At 41.3% G+C, this 20,015-nt stretch overlaps 1 protein-coding gene and 2 long non-coding RNA genes across 6 annotated transcripts in view; 2 read left to right on the top strand and 1 right to left on the bottom strand.

The window, feature by feature from the left end:
- The window catches only part of LOC132669151 (uncharacterized), a 47,164-nt gene extending 29,648 nt beyond the window's left edge, over window positions 1-17,516 (top strand). For 2 of the 4 annotated variants that reach the window (XR_013556273.2, XR_009606022.3), the window contains exons 2-5: window positions 8,008-11,421; window positions 11,880-11,970; window positions 15,047-15,140; window positions 17,380-17,498. This is a non-coding gene — a long non-coding RNA (uncharacterized LOC132669151). Of the gene's footprint in view, window positions 1-8,007; window positions 11,422-11,879; window positions 11,971-15,046; window positions 15,141-17,379 lie in introns of all 4 variants that reach the window. The other 2 variants (XR_009606023.3, XR_013556274.2) reach the window with 2 other exon arrangements.
- LOC132669153 (uncharacterized) lies at window positions 1,703-4,109 on the top strand. The gene is made up of 2 exons (XR_009606028.3): window positions 1,703-3,256; window positions 3,297-4,109. It is a non-coding gene; the product is annotated as an uncharacterized LOC132669153 (long non-coding RNA).
- The window catches only part of FBN1 (fibrillin 1), a 234,275-nt gene continuing 220,694 nt past the window's right edge, over window positions 6,435-20,015 (bottom strand). The window contains exons 61-66 of the mRNA XM_060618611.3: window positions 17,809-17,925; window positions 17,464-17,592; window positions 16,254-16,373; window positions 11,642-11,873; window positions 8,963-9,137; window positions 6,435-7,747 (exon numbers count right to left, since the gene is read on the bottom strand). Coding sequence (XP_060474594.1) covers window positions 7,358-7,747; window positions 8,963-9,137; window positions 11,642-11,873; window positions 16,254-16,373; window positions 17,464-17,592; window positions 17,809-17,925 — 1,163 coding nt within the window. The 3' untranslated portion in view covers window positions 6,435-7,357. The remainder of the gene's footprint in view (window positions 7,748-8,962; window positions 9,138-11,641; window positions 11,874-16,253; window positions 16,374-17,463; window positions 17,593-17,808; window positions 17,926-20,015) is intronic.

Genomic DNA, 20,015 nt, shown 5'->3' with positions numbered 1-20,015 from the left:
ATAAATATTATAATTATACACATATGCATATATTTTTATGTATGCATATTTATACTAGTCAGGGTAATTAGTGGTTGCTGCTATAACAAATAATCCCAAAATATCAGTGGCTTTAGTGAAGTCAAGTTTATTTCTTGGGAGTATGGATATGTACTTTCTTGCATATGTATTTTTTTGCTAGACTTGGAGATGGCATATATCACTTCTCCCAACATCCCAATGGTTAGACTCCATCACACAGCACAAAACTACAGAGGAAATTAGGAGACACAGTCTTTTTGTGGGCCCGGGAGGAACAAATGGTTGGTGAGCATCTAGTCAGTTTCTGCTACATAGAAATACTGTGAAAATGTGTACAACTTCCTTACCTGATACAGTGTCTATAATGCCCTTTTCTTTCTTTCTTTCTTTCTTTCTTCTTTCTTTCTTTCTTTCTTTCTTTCTTTCTTTCTTTCTTTCTTTCTCTATCCATCCATCTCTCTATACTTATTTATTTAATGGGCTTTGAGTTTTTGTCAACATTTAAAATTAAGTTTATAAATGATATTTTCTTATATTTGTAGAATCAGTCAGACCGTAACTGACCTTTCAGTTACATTTTCCATAAGAATTGTCTAGAAGGGAATGAGTGGAGAGACCTCAGGCTACCTAAATCTGCTTTAACCCAAACAACTCTGCCTGCTTTTCAGTGTTAGGTTTCAGGGTAAGTTTCATTTAAACTTGGGAATCTAACTCTAACCATAAACCCCCTACTGAAAATCACCACTTTTCAGCATTACGTTGGGGGAGATATGCTAGAATGGTGCTTCTAATTTTGGTGATTCATAAAGATCCAGAACTGGGGCCTTGCAGATGTCAAAGGTGAATTTACTAGTGAACTTTTTACCTTGCCTCCTGCCTCCTAGGACTGTGGGGGGTGAGGACCCCTCCACCTGCAACTTCCTTCAGGCACCTGCAAAGTCTAACCATGTCCTCACCATAGATACAATGGGGAGAGAGCTGCCCTGTTGTCCCTTATTTCAAAGTTTCAGTAGACTAGGAACCCTGCGCCCTTCATCCTTTGTCTATAGTGCTTCATGCAAGAGGCAAGTGTTCAAAAAATATTTGTTGAGAAAAGCAGAGAAAAAGAAGGAGTGGAAGAGGAGGAGAGAGAGGAAATGGGGTGCTCTTTTGCATGGGTTTTTCCTATTTTCACCTGTATTTTTACTTCCTCCAATCTCAGTCATTGATCCATTCAACACATATTTAGTGTCTACTGTGTACCAGGCATCAATCTGGGAAACGGAGCTATGAGGACAAAACAGAATCTTTGCCATCAGAGGTCTCCCATGACATGGGGAGGCAGCAATGGGTTACAGGGTCATGATGAGTATTCATGAGGGTGGAGGGAGGTGAGGCAGAGGGGAAGAAGGAAGGCTGTGCCAGGGGTTGCTCACCTTTCTTGTCCTCATTTGGTTGCTGGAAAAGCAGAGGGGAGCCTGGATCTTGAATCACAAATATAATTTGTAGTTTTGCAGTTTTGCAGATTGCTATTGTGATTTCATATATTGTATTTGATTTATTCTTCATCTGGCAAGTGAGTCGTGCTATGTTGTCAGAAGGTCTGGGGATTGTAGTCTCAGTTCCACCTCTGTAAGGTGAGAGGCTTTTGGTAAGACACTTGAACTTGTGCACAAGGATAATTACCCAGCATTGAGGCAAGGATCAGAAGGGCATTGCTCACAAGTGCTTTTTTTTAATTATTATTTTTTTAATGTTTATTTATTTTTGAGAGAGAGCAAACATGAGCTGGGGAAGGACACAGAGACAGGGAAACAGAGGATCCAAAGTGGGCTCTGCCCCGAATAGCACTGAGCCCCATTCGGGGCTTAAACTCTAAGACTGAACTGTGAGATCATGACCTGTGCCGAAGTCAGATGCTCAACCAATTGAGCCACTTAGGTGCCCTCACAAGTGTTTAAATTAGCGGTGTTAGATATATAGATATAGATAAGGATATGGATATGGATATAGATAGATACAGATGATGAAAACAGGCCTTAGAGACATCAAGGAGTTGCCCTGGCTAAATGATGTAGAAAGGGAACTAAGATTTGAACACAGCTTTCTGACCTCAGATTTCCTGTAGTGTCAAAACTCTGGACCAGGCACTCCTTAGGACCTTGGGTCTGAACTGAGCTCTCAGTGAACTTTCTTCATAAACCAAAGAAAAGTCAGAACTCTGAACCAAGAATCGTAGACCCTGGGAGAAAAACTTGAGACTGAGAGCTCAGCCTGCAAGAATAGTGCCCCTGTCTTCCCTGTGGCTTCCCAGTGGGAGTGAGGCGGGTGTGGGTGTGGACTGGACAGGCAGGATGGGGAGCTGGTTCTGGGGTAGACAGAGTCGGGGGCACAGTGCTTACCATGAATGATCCACAAGAGAGTCTGCTATAGTCAATCTACAAACGTGTAGCAAGCAGGCCTCATCCTGCCTGAAACACAGAATCACTGTAGTTGAATCACGAGACTGGCCTAGAAAGGTGTGGAGAAGACACTGAAGGTGGATAATTTTGGTGCGACCAAAGACAAGGAAGGCTAAACAGCACATCATGCTGATTTCATGTTGTGACAAAAATATCCAGCCTTCTATGCTTTGGAATTCTGATATATCAAGTTCCCATTAATCTTTCCTGAGAGCTCTGGCCTTCTACCTAGCAGAGCCACAGGGGACACCCAAAGCAGAGGTCACCATGCAGAGAGAAACACAGAACCATGACCTCTGACAGAGGTCTGGTGGGATCGATGGGATATGTGATTATCCCAGGATGTTTCCTTCTTCTTTTTTTAAAGTTTATTTATCCACTTTGAGGAGGGGGGAGGGGCAGAGAGAGAATCCCAGGTAGGCTCCACACTGTCAGTGCAGAGCCCCACGCAGGGATAGAACTCATGAACCGTGACATTGTGACCTGAGCTGAAATCAAGAGTCAGAGGCTTAACCAACTGCATCCCCCCAGGTCTCCCCTCACCACCAGGATGTTTTCAGTGTTTCCACTTCCAGAAGAAAAAGTGAATCACTTAGGCTTCATTTAATTTCCCCCCAGAGAGAATTTTGTGTTAAAAAGGAAACAGAACTCTTCTAATTTCTGCAATTCCCAGCACAGCTGCAAGGAACACCTCAGGTGGGCTATGGAAGGTTCCCAGCAACCGTTTAATGGAGCTGTGGCTTTCTCCTAAGCCATTCGACCTGTATGCTGCTTCACTTCCACCCGAGCTAAAGGTTCTATTTTTAGTATATGTGCTGCCGAAGCGAGCACAAGGTTCTAGAAATAGGGAGCATGATGCCTTCTAAATGACACTACAACCAACCCTCAAGGAGAAAAAGGGAGCATAGAGAGGGTAATGATGCTTTTATTTATGAAATGGGAAGAGTCATGGGGATTAAAAGTAACAGTGGATATTCCTTTATGTGGAAGAAAATAAGAGTGGACAGAGAGCAGAGAGTGGAGTTAGCAGGAAATCAGACCCACTTACCTGCTATGACTTCATCCATTTAAAAATGATGCACCTTCCACCATCAAATAGTAAAAAATGAGGCTAACATCAGTTTGTAGAGGTCATAATTCAGGCTTGGCTCAAGGATGCAAAACAGCCCATGTCCTAAAAAGAGGTTTATGACTGTGTGTGCCAGAAAAACCATTTTGGATTCATTAGCAGTTAGCTGAAATAACAGATTTTGTGACATTGCCAGGTCCTGTCAGATGTATGTCGAATGTCAAATATACAAGACCCTCATGTTTATACAGACATTTGTGAGAATGTCAGAACCTTTCATTGAGACTCAGTCCTATAAGTGAGCCCAGTCATAGATACACATGGAAATTTGCAAAATCAAATTCACAGCCTTTTTGTTTCTCTCTAACCCTAAACTTACAGTACTGAGAATCAATTCCTAACAATACGTAATGTTAGAAGTCAGGCTCACATTGGGGTTTCAAAAGTTGGTTTGCTGCTGCTTTTTTTTTTTTTTTTTTAACAATGTGTTACTTAAAATTGGCAAGGGGGAAATAGCTTTGCCTTCAGTTCTGTATGTGAAAACTAATTCTTCTCACATCAATAATCTTCTAGCATTTTTTTTTTAATTTTTTTTTCAACGTTTTTTATTTATTTTTGGGACAGAGAGAGACAGAGCATGAACGGGGGAGGGGCAGAGAGAGAGAGGGAGACACAGAATCGGAAACAGGCTCCAGGCTCCGAGCCATCAGCCCAGAGCCTGACGCGGGGCTCGAACTCACGGACCGCAAGATCGTGACCTGGCTGAAGTCGGACGCTTAACCGACTGCGCCACCCAGGCGCCCCTCTTCTAGCATTTAAAAACAAGGCCCTTGGGGTGCCTGGGTGGCTCAGTTGGGTAAGCGTCTGACTTTGGTTCATGTCATGATCTCGTGGTTCATGAGTTTGAGCCCTGCATTGGGCACCGTGCTGACAGTGCGGAGCCTGCTTGGGATTTTCTCTCCCCCTCCCTGACTCATGCTTTCTCTCTCTCTCAAAATAAAAAAACCAAGGTCCTCAAACCATGCAATAATTACATTTCCAATATATCTCTAAGAACTACAGTTAAAATAAGAATAAAGTACATTCCGTGGACAAAACTGTGATCTAAACATCTCTAACAGTTTACACATATATAACATTTAAGTATACTAATATAGTATCAACCTAATTGTCCTTTATTTTGGCTCATCTAATTTACAAACATGATCTCTGAAGTTTAACAGTATTTGTAATGGCAATGTCCAAAGCAATTTTGGCTGAGTAAAGTGCTATTTGTTGAACAAAAATGTAGTTGTTTGTGCAAGTTTAAACATTTCACAAGGCCAGCTGAGTTCATTTCAACCCTACTTACAAAATAGTTATTGGCAAATGAAATGGGCTGGGGGGTAGAGACAAGACGATTTCAAGCTTCTGAGAGATTTACAAAACCAAGTTTGTCAACCACTGAAAGTAAAATTGAAAGGTCACAGACAATTAAAAGGTACAGGTTTCAATCTCAGGATTAAAAAGGTTCCAACAAGAGGAATATTTACAATGGAACAATGAGGAAAATGTTTTGTTACAGACAGAAACATGGAAAATATGCTGTTGAAAATTGTTGGCTCTGAAATAAATACAATCCAGACTGAGACTATTAAAAATATCAAAGTGATCTACCATGTGCCAACTCTATATTCTTCTGTTGTTTGTTATAAAGAAAATCCATTATTGAATATAATGCAGTTCTGGTTAAATTATCAGAGACATTTTCTGTATGCAAACTGTAGCTTACTGCATGCTGTATATTCTTCTCTCACAATTTTAGTACACTTCCATCATAGACCCACAGGCATAGAGTTAGAAGGAAATTTGGAGTAATATTTTAAGTTCCTAACCAAGGTACAAATTGCTTCCAAAATAGTCATTTGATTCATTTCTATTTAGCACCTATTACAAGCAAGATTTTTTTGGATGGCAAAATAAGAGATACAAAAAATATTCCAAGATGTTCATGGCCTGTTAGGTAGAAGAAAGTATCCTTGTCCCCTGGCCACCATTATGCCTCTGAAGAGTGACAGCTCACTACATTGCAAGGAAATCCATCCCTCAGTGGGCAGCTCAATAATTAGGAAGGTGCATGTTACACCTAACTTCATGGTAACTAACCTTAATTTTGTCTTCTGAAATAAGATGGAACATACCTAATCCATCTTCTTTAGTGTAGCATTTTGAAGATTTTGAGAGGAATTTCCTATGTCTTGCAAGGGTTCTGTCTCCTTCATGTAGCAATTTTACTTCACCTTTAAATTTACCACCCTTTACTGTCCTTGGGGATTTTAAGAATTATTTCATATCAATTCAGTGAGCTTAACTGTTAAATATTCAATATCGCACTTAAAATAAAACAGCATCTTCAAATTATGACAGTCAAAAAACAAGAGCGATATAGCATTCAATTGGAATCAATGTGGGATTATCCTTTTGTAATTAGACTAGCGATGACTAACAACAGATGTTTGGGGGGGAAAGGATGAAGCATCTAAGGCTTGCCAACACTATTTGAGGGGAGAGGGCATGATAAATCTTTTATAATGAAACACATGTGCTCTAAGACAATGACTGAACTTGATATCCTAAAATACTTAAATCTAGTGGTTTAAAAGTCACAGGATTAATTAGGTCATGTTTTAGAAATGATGCTACAGTCTAAATTTCTCATTGGCGAGAAAGAACTCTGCTGTCTTTAATGAATAAAAACAAGGGACTAACTCAAATATGTTAATTTTTCTGCTAGTGGTTATACATTTGGCACCTTTTGGAGCTGTCACTACCACACCCAGGATAATTTAAATTCAGGAAACTTTATTTAGCCTCTGAAAAGCCCCCTCAAATCCCATGTCCATGCAAGAACACAAAGCCAAGGGTACACTAAAAAAAGAGAGACTGTTTTATTGTGACATTTATGACATGGACCCCTTGTTGACAGGAATGACCGAGGGTAATCTTGGCATATTGCACAGGTGTGATGAAGGATGCACTGGTGATCCTCTGGCTGCTGAGGCTGCTGCTTGGTCCTCCCAGACCTCCATGCACGCATGGGCCAGTCACAGAAATTTCCTTACCACTTGGTGTATACAATTAACAAGTCTTTGGTCTTAATAAGCACCATTACAAACCCTCACATTAAGGGCATTATTATTCTAGTTTATAAATGTTTCAATGATAAAAAATAGCACGATTACAGTATACACACACTTAATTTACATGTAATGTATTATGCTCATAACTGAGATAAGCTACTGAACTAACTTTGGTTGATTGAAATTAATGAAGTATTTGAACTGAATATTTGTAATTTGGTTTCTAAGTTGTGTAAATATTACAGTGCATTTATAGATCTAGTTTGAGAATTTACTAGCACCAAATAGATATTATAATTGGCCAACCTAGTACTTGTATTTGGAGAAGCAAAGTTTAAAAATTTGGAAAAATACAGAGCAGTCCATCGATTGAAAGCACATTCCTGTACATCGGCTAGAAGGATGACACGTCAGCAGGAATGGCAGACCCCCAATAAAATACGTGTCCCAGTTTTCAAGAGTCAACACATATGACAAGGTAGCTCAGCTACACACATGAGAAGCCTGAGAAAGTGGTTGTTTTGAACTAGGGTAGTCACCTGTACCTCACTTTTTGTAATATAAGAATAGTGTTTATTTATAGAAATTTACTTGGTGAAAGATTGTACCTATGATATGAAGATTCTGATTGGGGGAAAGAATTCAGTTCTACCTATCTATCGTTGGTTGTTTTTCTTTTTTTAATTATTTGGTCTCTGTATGGTGAATTAATGAAGCAAAATCTGAATTTTCATCTTCAGATTATCACCCAGTTCACCACTGAGGTAGTCTTTGTCATATTTATCTTCTAGCTGATTAAGTTCTTTCTTTTTATAAAGTGGAGTACTACTGATTTGTAATGAATAGGTTCCAGCCACTGGCTTCTTCTTGGTGAAGTGGAGGTAGCTGATCCCTTCCTTTTGGTTGATTTTGAAGAAGCCATTTTCGTTTCCAGATTCGATCAAGTATTTGTTGTGATTTGTCAGAGTCGTCAGGGCCGGAAGGAGTTCCAGGATTCGGACCTTGTTGCTGATGTGGGAAATATTGAAAGCAAACATGGCCGTCTTCTCAACATCCCAACTTGCGAGACTCACGTTGGTTTCTATCTCAGGCTGGTCCTGGAAAGACACATGGCAGTGTGTTAAATTAATTGAAAATATGCCACTTATTTCTCATGTTAAGGAAAAAGTGACTCGAATCTCCCACTAATACAGCCTTCTCATGTTGTATATACCATGTCGAAAATGCGTATTTTCATAAAACACTTTGTTTAAATCACAAATGTGTTAAACTGGCACACATTTATAATAATAAAAAACATTAAACTGATGTCAAGAGGAAAGTCAAGTTGAAATGACTTGGTGGTCTTCTAATGCAGGTGTCCCAAAGTGTACTCCCTGGACCAGCAGCATCAGCATCACCAGGGAATCTGAGAAACGCAAATTCTCCGTGCCACCTGAGACCTACTGAATCAGAAACCCTGGGGGTGTCTCCCCGAACTCCATGTTAACAAGGCTTCCAGGTGATTCAGACGCATGCTCGAGGTTGGAAACCACTGTTTCAATAGACTATTTTCTTTCTGTAGACTTATCTCCTTTCCCAAACCACAACGGATGAGTTGGAGCACCAGTGCTAAGAAAGAACCAGCCTATTTCCATTTTGTTCACTGATGCAAAATCATCTCCTCTGAAGGACACGCCTAGGAACCTACTTCCTGACTCTGATGATCTGCTAATATTCAATGCTTTTCACCTGGCTTCTTGCTTGCCTCTCTGGGACCACATGTGTTGGATTCTCCGGGCCTGGAGCCAGAGGTCTGGGTGAATATCTGTGCATTTCTGAGTTGACTGAAAGGCTGCAGCAGCCGTAGGCGAAGAAAACCAGGCTGCTTGAGCTCCATGTTGTTTTTGTCTAGAATCCAAGTTCCCTCACACTCCACATGGCTCTTTTCAGTAGAGGAGCCTCTAGCTTTCCGAACTTGGCGTCCCCGTGGAGAGAGCACTATGTCACTTCACGATTCTGCCCACTTGCTGTCCTGGATCTCAGACCTTGCTTTTCAGCAGACTTTGGGTGGGTGTTTGACTTTCTTTTTGGCGAGACAGAGGAAATGAGCAAGTATGTGAAAACCTTCGAATGGCCACTCCCTAAAAGCAGCAAGAAACTCCAGAGAGTCCCACAGACTCTTGTAAAATGCAGCCTAGAGCTCAGGGAATGTCTGGATTTTCTCCCCAGGGAGCTTTTTCACACTTTGGAACATCCTTGGAGGAAACCACAGGCATCTGGAAGGCCCTTCTGCAACAAGAGACATGAGGAGAAACTACCTTCTGACCTACCTCAATGTTGGAGGCATCTGTTCCGTTTGCACTTCTCCGCTTCCTGCCCCGTTTGGGGTAGCCATTGATCTTACACTCATAACAAGCCTCCGGGGAGAGAGAATTGTCATCCATTTCACCGCTGGCAGGTGGCTCTGGGCCTCCTCGGCCCATGCCGATTCCAGAAACACAGTGCCTGTGGAAGAAGGGAAGCACAGCCCTTTTTCATTAGAACTGGGAGATGAGGGAGGTGGTACAAGAGTTCTGGTGAAGTGTGGACCCCACCTGGTGACACTGAGACACTGGTTATTCATCCATTAGGTGACTGGCTGGTTCTGAGAGCCACACTGAAGTCCTCTGTGTTTAGGCTCTGAGTCCCAGTTCCTGGAGTGGATTCCTTTCTACTATCTCTCAAGGTCCTGTTTTGCATGTTTATTTGCCTCTTCATTTCTGCCCCCTCTCCCCCACTGTACCAGGTGTTTTGCTGTCCTTATGCTTCTGAGGAGGGGACATGGAGTAGAAAGAGGGGAAGAGTGGGGGATGAGGGAGATCATGTGACTTGGGAGGGTAAAGAAAAGTGTCCTCTATTTATGAAACAGAAAGTGAGAAAGGTAGGAGATGTCTGTGTTCAGTTCCTTGTCCTCTTCCTGTTTCACTGACCCCATCACCACCACCTCCACCACTACCACACTCACCAGCCCTCATCACTTCAGCTTCTGAGAACTTTCTATTGTTTGACCACTCATTTTGGCTGAAGCTACTGAAGGTATAAAGAAAGTTCTAGGTAGAACTGAAGTTGACTTAGAAATAAACTGTAAAGATGTGCAATGTATAAAATGCATGTATTAGAGCTTGCCCAACTATGGGAAATTGTTTCAAGTCATTCAAAACCACTAGGGCCATTGGCTCTGACTCATGTGAGGCTGGATAAACAAACCCATGCCCAAGAGAGAACTAGTTCAGCTGTTTTTCTTTGCCTTTCAGTTATCAAAGCCAAGTTACGAAGGGAGGCTTGCATGTTTCACAAGTACCTTGTTTTGTTATTCTGCTTACTATTTCATAGGCCTCTTGGAATGTATTTACCAGGCTCCTTTTTCAAAATGTGTTGAAATATCTGAATGATCCTAGGAGTCTTTATTTTGAGGCAGGGTCCACTCTAGTGATTCATGGAGAAGCGCAAACTATTAGAAGTGGGTAGATTTCCACTAATGGGTCATAATGAAGACCAAATATTTATCACTTTTTCTGTAGTAATTGGCCTATTTTTATAACCCATTTTTCTTGATGCTCTTGAGATTCAAAATATAATGCCAATAAGCAGACTACTTTTTGTGTTTTGCAGCAATGTATGGGTTCATACTAGGTTTTGCAATCCTGCCAGAGCCCAGTACTTTTCCTTTGTTCTTCCTTTATCTTGCTGCATGAAATGTGCAGAAACAAAATGGATGAAATGATGACTGCTCATCGTGTGTGTGTGTGTGTGTGTGTGTGTGTGTGTGTCTATTCACATAATGATTAAGTTATTGGAAGAAAAATCCCAAATTTGCAGGCTTTGGTTCTTTTCTCAGAACTCCTTTCCAGTATTTTCATATCCCTGGAACACCACTTACAAGAAGTGTGACTACAAAGTCCCACTGGCCAGAAGCCAGTTTGGAGTGTCACAATTTTTGCTGGGAAAATGGTTCTGGCATTCAACTTATAAAGAATGAGACTACTGAGAGCCAGACACAAACATCTGGGAATTTGTGTCCTATTGCTGGCATTCTGTGTGCTTCCCATGAAACATTCTTTCACCTTCAAGTCTACACAGACCCAAAATGAATTGCTTGATGTTTGTGTGTCAAGAAATCAAAGGCCAGTACATTACACTAATTTGATATATACATATATGTGTATTATGGAATATGTGATTTTGTGGGATGTGTATGTGTGGCTGTACATGTGTGTATGTATATTTCATGTCTATGTGTTCCTAATGAAAATGTTAAAATTTGAGTTCCTTAACAGCATAGACAACACTACATGGACATCCAACTCTAGATTAATTCAGCAGGAAAAAAGGCCTACACTGTGAAAACTTACCACTAAACTTTTAAATTACTGGGTAAAAAAAAAATATGTCTTTTCTTCCCCAACAGTCACACATACAATGTGGTAAAGTATTCTACCAGGAGGATACAATAATTATTTTAGCTCTCGTATTTTATGCTCTTTTGGTAATTCTTTATGTAAACTTAAGTCTGAGATGTAAAATATATTTTAAAGCCAGGTATCTTTGTGATTTCTCCTAACGGTAGCTAGAGGAGAAGGCATTTTAAGTCAAGAGAGAATCCTGCTTGCCTCAGGAGAAGGGGAGATCAGCAATATGCAGTGTGAGTCCAGTTCTGTCATGGGTCAGCCCCTGCATTTCTAGAGAAATGAATCACTTCCCAACAAGATGCGAAGATCAAGAGAATGAGATAGAGACACCATATATCAAGGTATTTACAATTGGTTTCAGAGTCTATGAATTTCTAGAAATTTTGATGTCTCCTTTCAAATAATATAGCCTAAAACCTTTGCAGAGCTAACCAGAATTAACTCCAGGATTATGAAAAGTATGGTTCTTCTCGACTAGGATGGGTCACTGTGAGTTAAATATACTTAATGATATTAGGAACAAGAGAGCCTCCAGCCACGGCCCGGAAAACCAGTGCTTACCCTTGGCCTATCCGGAAGTAACCAGGTGGGCAGCCACACAGGTAGCCACCCTCAGTGTTGGAGCAGCCGTAACTGCAGGGGGCCTGCGAAGAGCCACATTCATTGATGTCTTGGCACCCTCCGCTGAACTGTTCGTACTGGAAGCCGGCGGGGCACATGCACTTGTAGCTGCCCAGAGTGTTGTGACAGGAGGCTCCTCCACAAATGTGTGCACTGAGGCACTCGTTCTCATCTGCAGGGAAAACCAGAAGACACTGTGTGTGTGACACCGGCCAGACGTCTCTACCGGGGACCGCTGGCCAGCTGGCTCTCAGCCAGCACTCAGGAAGGTAGGGCGGGCCGAGGTGGTTGGAGTGGGGAGAGAGGGATGCGGACGTGGATGTGGCCTCTTGCCATGCAGTAGGCAAATGTGGTCGCTGAGGTCAAATATGCCACGTGGAGCGCATTAGGGGATGGCATTCCGAGGGCCGACAGATTCCAGTTCTCATCTGAAGCCAACACTAGTGCGTTTCGCACCACACGAGCCTCCTGTGAAGAATGCGGGGCTGGTTCAAGGTTCAGGGTGGGAGGGAAGGAGTCCTGCAGTTCTCCATGAACGGGACCACAGTCTCCGAGGCAGAGACTAGCCATCCTCCTGGAGGCTGCTTTTCCAGTCCTCCGTTTTCAGGATGTGCAGGGCTGGCAAGGGCTGACATCCTGCAGGAAGTGTCTGCCCTGCTTGTACTTCCTTTTCAAAAATCTGAAAAAGCCCCCAGGTGCTTGTCCTGGGGATGAATAGTGCCTTCTGGTATGTCTGCTCCCATCTCTGAACGGCCCCCCCCTTATCCAAACCAGCCTCCTGCCCAGAGTGTCTGGGCCGTGTCTAAAGCAAAGTATGGCTGGAAGAGATTCAGTGCAGACTTCACGAGCAATAATTGGAAAAAACCCACAATAGAGACAGATGCTGCAGGACTGCTACCCACGGGGACCTGCCAAGTCTGATGGTAAAAAGCAGGAAAAAGAAATCTGACTTGAAAAATCAACTTGAGGGGAAAAACCTTGAGTATCTCTCTATTTCTAATTTATACTTTTTTGAAATCTCAAATAGATTTTTGTAGGCCTGTCTTCATAAGGGCAGGTTGCAAGCTTGCTGGTAGGACATTTCTTAATTGCTGTGGCCCATTTTCAGGCATATGTTCAATTGAACACAGGGAGATTGGCCTGCACCTCACTCAGCAAATACTTCCAATGAAAGGGAGGAGGGGAAACGTAGCTAACATTTATTAGATGCCTATTGCATGACAGAATATGAGGTGCCTCACGTTCATTTACTTAACCTTCCTGAAAATTATGGGCAGAAGGTATTATAATCCCTGTTTTACCGATAAAGAAAGTGAGGCTCACAAAGCCCATCTGAGGTCTCCTGACAGCAGCAGCAGGACCGAGATGTACACCCAGGTCTGTCTGACCAAAGCAGTCACGTGCTTTTATTTAGACCACAGTATCTCTCAAGAGACTAATCACCATTTAAACTGCTACTTCCTTTGCCCTTTAATTGGTTTTACCTTATTTGCTAAGGTAGATTCCTTTATACAGAACAAAATTGTTTCTAAGAAAAATCTGTTTTTAAGTTAGAGAAACAGGTGCATAGAAATGGTGGGCGCAGGGTGATTGCATATGTATAATATTTATATTATTCCTTATATATCCCTTCCTTCCTCCTCTCCCTTCTCTCCTTCTTCCCTGTGTGGAAGGAATAGATATACAATAAGAAAGCCATTTGTTGAGCTGCCTGCTATGACTCAGTGCCTAGCTACAGGTCTGTTTGGGAACCTTTATGTCCAAGGACTCTCAAGTATACACTTAAGATCATTTAGGCTCCAAGGTTCCTAGAACAGAAATAAATATGCCATTGTCTTTGTTCTTTTCCCCTTAGTTTAAATCAGAGATGAAGTGTGTGACAGATACCAGTGGAGACTATGGGCACCAAGGAATGAATGAGGAAATTAGGGGGTTTACATTGGTGGAAAGAATATCCCTGGGCTGGGTGTCTTCTCCTTGTCCCTCATGTCTATCTTCAGACCCTGGAGGCTGAGCTGCATGGAGCATCAACAGCCTCCTCTCCTTTGTCCTGTGCTTTTGGTTGGGCTCAGCCATCCATTTCCTGCTGGGACTCTGATAAAATCTCTAAGGCCCATGTCTGTATATGTATGACAAGACCCATCAAAATAAAACTTAGATTTATTCTGTATTGTTCCAAAGGACAGAAATAGGACCAATGGTTAGAAGTAGAGGGAGGAATAGTTCATTTTCTATGAAAACAAAAACATTTCTAAGAATTAAAGTTTTCTATACCTAAATTGGGCTATATTGGGAGAAAGTGAATGCCCTTCAAGATGGTATTTGAGTCAAACTAGGACAATCAAGGGAGTTTGAGGAAGGATTTGTGTTTTGGGAATGAGGCCAGACTAGATAATCTGTAAGGGTCTTTCTAGCCTTGAGGATCTATCTGTGTTAGTATAAATATCTATCCCAGCCAAGAACTCTCCTCCTCCTCTTTCACATTCTTTTCTATTTTACTATACCTTTTTTTATTCCTTGAAAGTCTAATAAAGTTTAAATTAAACTTGCTTATCTGCATTAGAGAACTGGGATGGAGCAGAGCAGGAATGAAGATAAGAAATTGGCAAATGTTCAGTGTTTATTGCTTGAAAATAGTCTGTTTGTGTACTCACCCTTTTCATCAATATACAAACACGATTTGTTTAACATGCTTTGCACTCTTCTGACCATTTCCATCCTGTGCACCCTGGAGCAAAAGGCTCCAGGAGCAGTTTTTCTGTACTCCAAAATCTTTGTTTTACTATCAGTTAATACTTAAAATTGGTGAGAGTTTTATCCTTTTTTAGAAAAAGAGACATTTTAATTTTATCGAAACAGCATTAGATTCTCCAAACACCCTCCTTGAAAGCAGACTGAAACCTACCCACTCTGTCCTGTAAAATCAAATTTTTGAGCATTAGGCTTGTATAGTGTTTGTTAGCTGTGGTGTTAAGGGAGAACCAATAAGAGAATTCGAAAATGTAGGAGGGACTTTCTTTTACAAATTTTCTCTGGGTCAACATGGCTCAACTCCAACTCCACCTGGAAGTTTGATATTTTCTAGAAAACAATGAGATGCAGTGGCCCCTTGCAGTGGCCCCTGACCCTAAACCCATCCATCTTCTAAGAGTGAAATTCTGGCTGCCTATGAGTGAGGATCCAGAGAGGGCTGGTTCAAAAGATCTGCTCTGCACAGCTCTGGGGAAGCCATTCTGGCCCAAGGCAATGCTCATTCTCAAGAATTATGAGCCCAGTTTGGGCTAGTATCTTTTGGACATCAAAAAATCCCAAACCTCTTACTGCTTCTTAATCTATTTATTCTAGAACTCCCAGCCAGAGATGATCTTCATGGGGCCAAAGGAGAGCCTCCAGGCAATGAAGACATGACCTGTCCATCTCCACTATTCCTGGACTAAAGGTAGGAAGAGGAGACGAAGGCTGTCAGTAAGTTGTGTAGTCTAAACTCTTCCAGCACTGGTGTCCTTTTAGCCAACCCTACTCACTTCTGCAAAACCGTGCCTTGAAAAGAATCAAACCAAATGAGAGAGATCCAGTTCTGATAAGTTAAAACACACCAAATGTATCTTCATTTGGAATAAAGCAAAGCATTGAGATGTGGAGCAGCCACCCACGAAGCAGTAATCCTTGCCTCTTTGCTAAGGAAGGCTCTCTTCCCAAGAGTGTGGTAGCTAGAACAGCTCACCTGAGCACCAAGCTTGCAGTGGTGCTATGTAGAGGCTTGATGAATGAAAAACAAAACAAAACAAAAAAACAAGTGAACATGACACTTGAAAGGCAGCCCTAAGTCAGGAAGTTAGGGGCCTGGGGCTCCAGCTGCAAGCATGTCACAAAGGAACCAGGTTAAGGACAGACTTCTTCCTTGGGCTTTGAGGTCTTTATAGTAAAATCAAGAGTTTTGGATAAATGGATCCGGGGTCCCTCTAAACTCACAGTGTTTGGATTCTCTGGTGTGCATTGAGATTATTTTCCCATGACATTATGAAATCAAAAATTACATAATTTCAATTTAATAAGTTCATGAGTCTCCCTTAATTTTCAAAAGAATTTAGTGATGATGAAAAAATTTGCTGTGTCTGCTGCTCACACTCTGCCCAAAAGATGTGTAGAGCTGAATGGGACCACTTCTGTGTCTTCAGGCCGAGAGTCACTGAAAATAGCCTCTGGCTGGCTGATATTTTTCAGGCTGAGGTAGGATTCTGTTGGCCCTCATGTGTACCTGCAGTGTGGGCCAGTGTCTCCATGCAGCAGAAGAGCAGGGGGACACTGAGAGTGAAGGGATTCTAGGGGCATTTCATTTCCGATGCTCTCCAAGTACCTTTATCATTATCTTTTTTCTTCGTTTGCTATTTTGCAAAGGCTACAACTTTCCTCTGGTTCCAACCAGGTGAGGGCAATTTTAAGTGAATATTGTTGATTTAATGACACGTTTAAAGTTTTCAGAAAGAAAGCAGTATTTTGACTCACAGGAGCCAGTAGTGATTCACCATAGTAACAAGGAAAAACTACGTACCGACACACTGGTTCCACTGGTAGTGCTGGAGATAGCCCTGGGGGCAGCTGCATCTGTAGCCCCCAATGATGTTCTGGCAGCCGTGCTGACAGCGATGGTTTCCTTCGCACTCATCCACATCTGAGAAGGACAGGAGAGCCGTTTCAGTCAGTTCAGCATCTGACTCTTGATTTCGGCTCAGGTCACGATCTCCTGGTTCATATGACTGAGCCCTGCATTGGGCTCTGCACTGACAGTACGGAGCCTGCTTGGGATTCTCTCTCTCCCTCTATCTCTCTGTCCCTCCCAAAGTTGTGCTCTTGTTCACTCTCCCTCTCTCTCTCAAAATAAATAAACTTAAAAAAAAAAAAAAAAAAGTAGAGCCAGCTTTAAGCCACATCAACATTTGTTTCAGAGTTGGTCTCTGAAGCAACATTTATATGCATGGTAAAGGCATATAAGGCAATATATAGGCATATATATAAAGGCAATTATATAAATATATTTATATAAATTATATAAATATAAAGGCATATATAAAAAAGGCAATTTTAATAAGAAATCTGACCCCTAAAAAAGTATTCTTCCACCAAAACTTCAAGAATATGTGCTCTGGAGCTTTTGATAAGTCCAAGGAAAAAGACATTTAGATATCCCTGGTAAAGTTGACAAGTAAAAATGATGAAGAAACTAATGTAAGGCACAAGAGTACTCTATGGGATAGCTGTGTAAATTATTTGTATTTTTTTATTCATGCTAGAGTTAGAAACCAAAAGATGTCAGTACAAAAATAAAATCCAACAAAAAATTTCAAAATTTTAATTATATTATTATCAGAAGAGTCATTCTTCATATATTTAATCCACATTAGGGGAATTCTTTTATGACTCTGGATCCAATGACTAGAATATTAATGAATCAAATTCAGGAACCTAGCTTTTTTTCTTGACTAGTTCATGCCCTATTAGATTACATTAATAACTGAGCAGATAAAGTCTTCACATATTGAGGAAAGGCACAGGTTTAGACATGATCAAGCATGAGACAAAAGATGGATCTCTAAGATATGATACCTGTGCCAACCAGGAAAAATATTCCCCATCTTCAGTTGGGTGATAGTCCTGTGCTCTGTTCTGCTATCTCACAGAGGGTGATAATGAAGATTTTGACAGTCACACAGATTATCTCCACCAGGAATTACCAGCTGCATCAAGCTGAGGCCCCTACCCACCTTCACAGCTGGCACCACTCTGATCAAGAGAGAATCCTCGCTGGCATTCGCAGGTGAAGCTCCCAGGAGTATTCTGGCAAATACCCTTAGACCCACACAAGTTGATGTCAGAAGTGCATTCATTGTTATCTATAAGAAGCAGTTGGGGAAAAGTGGGAATTAAAATGGACTGAACTCACTTTCTGTTGTTTAAAAGGAAGAGAGAGTGATGATTCACTTTCTGTTGTACTTTTTTTTTTTTTTTTTTTTTTTTAGTTTTTGCCTTCTTATCCCAACAGAGGAACTAGAAAACAATTCCTTAAAGGAACAGCTACGTTTCCTATAGGGATTTTCCTCTCCACTTACCAATGCAGGCGGTATGGTGTTGGGTAAATCCAGGAGGACATTTACATGTGAAGCTGCCGATGGTGTTAACACACAGGAACTGGCAGTTGTGCTGCTTAGTTGCACACTCATCAAGATCTATTAAAAAATATGTAAGATGAGTATTGGAGTCAAACTGAGAGCACAGGTACCTAGCAACTGGCCTAGGAAGGAGTTCTGAGTTCTGACTTGTATGTCTCCAATGACTGTGGCCAGAATAGAGATGCAGTAAATGGCTGGGAGGAATCAAGCAAATAAAGGTTTGAAAGCTAAAATGTGGTCTCCATTTAGACCAAAAAATGTAGCTCTTTGGGGGATCCAAGGAAATCCCAATTCCCTTCCGTGAGAGGAATGTAGGAATTTATCAACAAAGGAATTTCAAATAAATTGTGACATTTTAAATAAATTACACAATGAAGTAAAAGATTAGGGATTCTCAAAATTTTCCAGAGTGCTGAAAAGATCTATTCAAGTTGAATTACAGAAAGAAATGTTGAGGCTGGAAATTAAATTGTTTGCTTAGGTCTTTTCTGTTTGCTGTTTTGAATCTGCTCAAATGAGGTGTTCAACCAAAGCAAATCAAACCAAATTGACTTTTTTTTTTTTTTTTTTTTTTTTAGAGATTCTCCTTTGGTAAAACAAAATTGAGCAATCAAGAAGGAAGCAAAGGTAAGAAAAACTCACTCTGATAAGCTAATAGCACATTTAAAAACTGCCTACAGTATCTATGCAACATTATTTTCCATATTTCAATAAAATCCTCCGCTTTGACCAGGCTTCTTTCCTCATTGCCGGAATTTCTAGGCTCATTCTCAACGCCACTGCTGTTTAAAGACATCAAGAGATACAAACTATGTTCCAGCTTTTAGCTGAATATTAATATAAAAAAAAATCATGGTGTATTCAGGAACCAATCTACCTTCCTACCTTGTTTGGTCACTGCACACAGAGCTGTGCTTGCAGCTGAAGATAAGTGCCAGTTCCTGCCTAGAGTAACATCTGGAGGGGACCTAAACCAAAAGAACCCCCAAGCCCCCATATTTCTCCCAGTGCCGACTTCTCTCAAAATGGAGCCAGTCCCATGCTCTTTACATAGCTGTGGGGCCTCCCCTTTCTATGACTCAACGAGCCTTGCTAGAGCACTGTCACACATTTGCTGAAGCTTACCTGCACACAGGTGAGGGAGACAGCTCAGTGGTTTCTGACACTATTTTCTAACTACAACATATTAAGAACAGCAACACTTGCTGTTCTCACCTCCAAGAACATCTTGGCTCCCCTTCTCTCCTCTTATCTGGATCCTACCCAGCTCTCATGGGGGGAAGTGCTGGTCCCACATCTCCCCTGGGCTCCCCTTTGAGGCTCTTTTCTGTCAGTTTCAGTAGTACATGTATCTGCACCACACGGTTTGATCTTTAGTCCTATGTGCCAAGTATGTGGAAGAATCTAGACCTCATGAGAACAACAGGAGAAAGGGACTTATGTTGTAAGAGGATCTGTAAAAATCATGTCCCTACTCTTCCCACTCCTAAAACCACAAAGAAAGTGTTACTTGTGCTTTTTATACATTGTGAAAAAACACAGTTACTACAGTACATTTAATTTCCATTTTTTCTCTTTTTAGACATTTTTAAGGATTTTCTGCTCCCACAGGCTAGAAAAATGCTGTAAATTTGTTCTGCTTGGTACAGATAGTATCCACGCTGAGAGGTGTTTTCTCTTTAATTTGGTTCTCTATTTCCATGAATAAGTTTATTGCTCTGAGCTCTAGCCTTACCTTGCCCAGAGCTCATTGTGATCCACAGATTGAGAAGTTCTATGCTTGAGAAGAACAAAGCTGTAAACAACTCTTATATTAAGAGAGTCAGAATTTTTAACTACGTCTCTCAACTTCCTCTCCCCAAATTACAGGATTATATAGGATTTGTGCTGCATAGGGAAACCTCATGCATTGTTCATTATGTCATCCTATATTATAAGCCTCTTAATTCTAAGCAGACACAAGAAAAGGGTTGAGGGTCCTAATTCTCTTTGCTCTCCACTTCCATTCCACCCCACCATTTAACTTCCCTTATTTGCTTTTTGCTCCATCAAGGTTTCGTGGCAGAACTCTCTAGCTCTTATTCTACCATCTGGTCTACCTTTCCTGTTCCAAATCCCTCACTTTTAAAATTACCCTTAAGTCTGAT

Source organism: Panthera onca, chromosome B3 (assembly GCF_046562875.1).
Source record: "Panthera onca isolate mPanOnc1 chromosome B3, mPanOnc1 haplotype 2, whole genome shotgun sequence".
In the NCBI taxonomy this organism is placed as follows: domain Eukaryota; kingdom Metazoa; phylum Chordata; class Mammalia; order Carnivora; family Felidae; genus Panthera; species Panthera onca.
The sequence above is the reverse complement of the archived record's forward strand: the minus strand, read 5'-3'. Positions and strand labels throughout refer to the sequence as shown.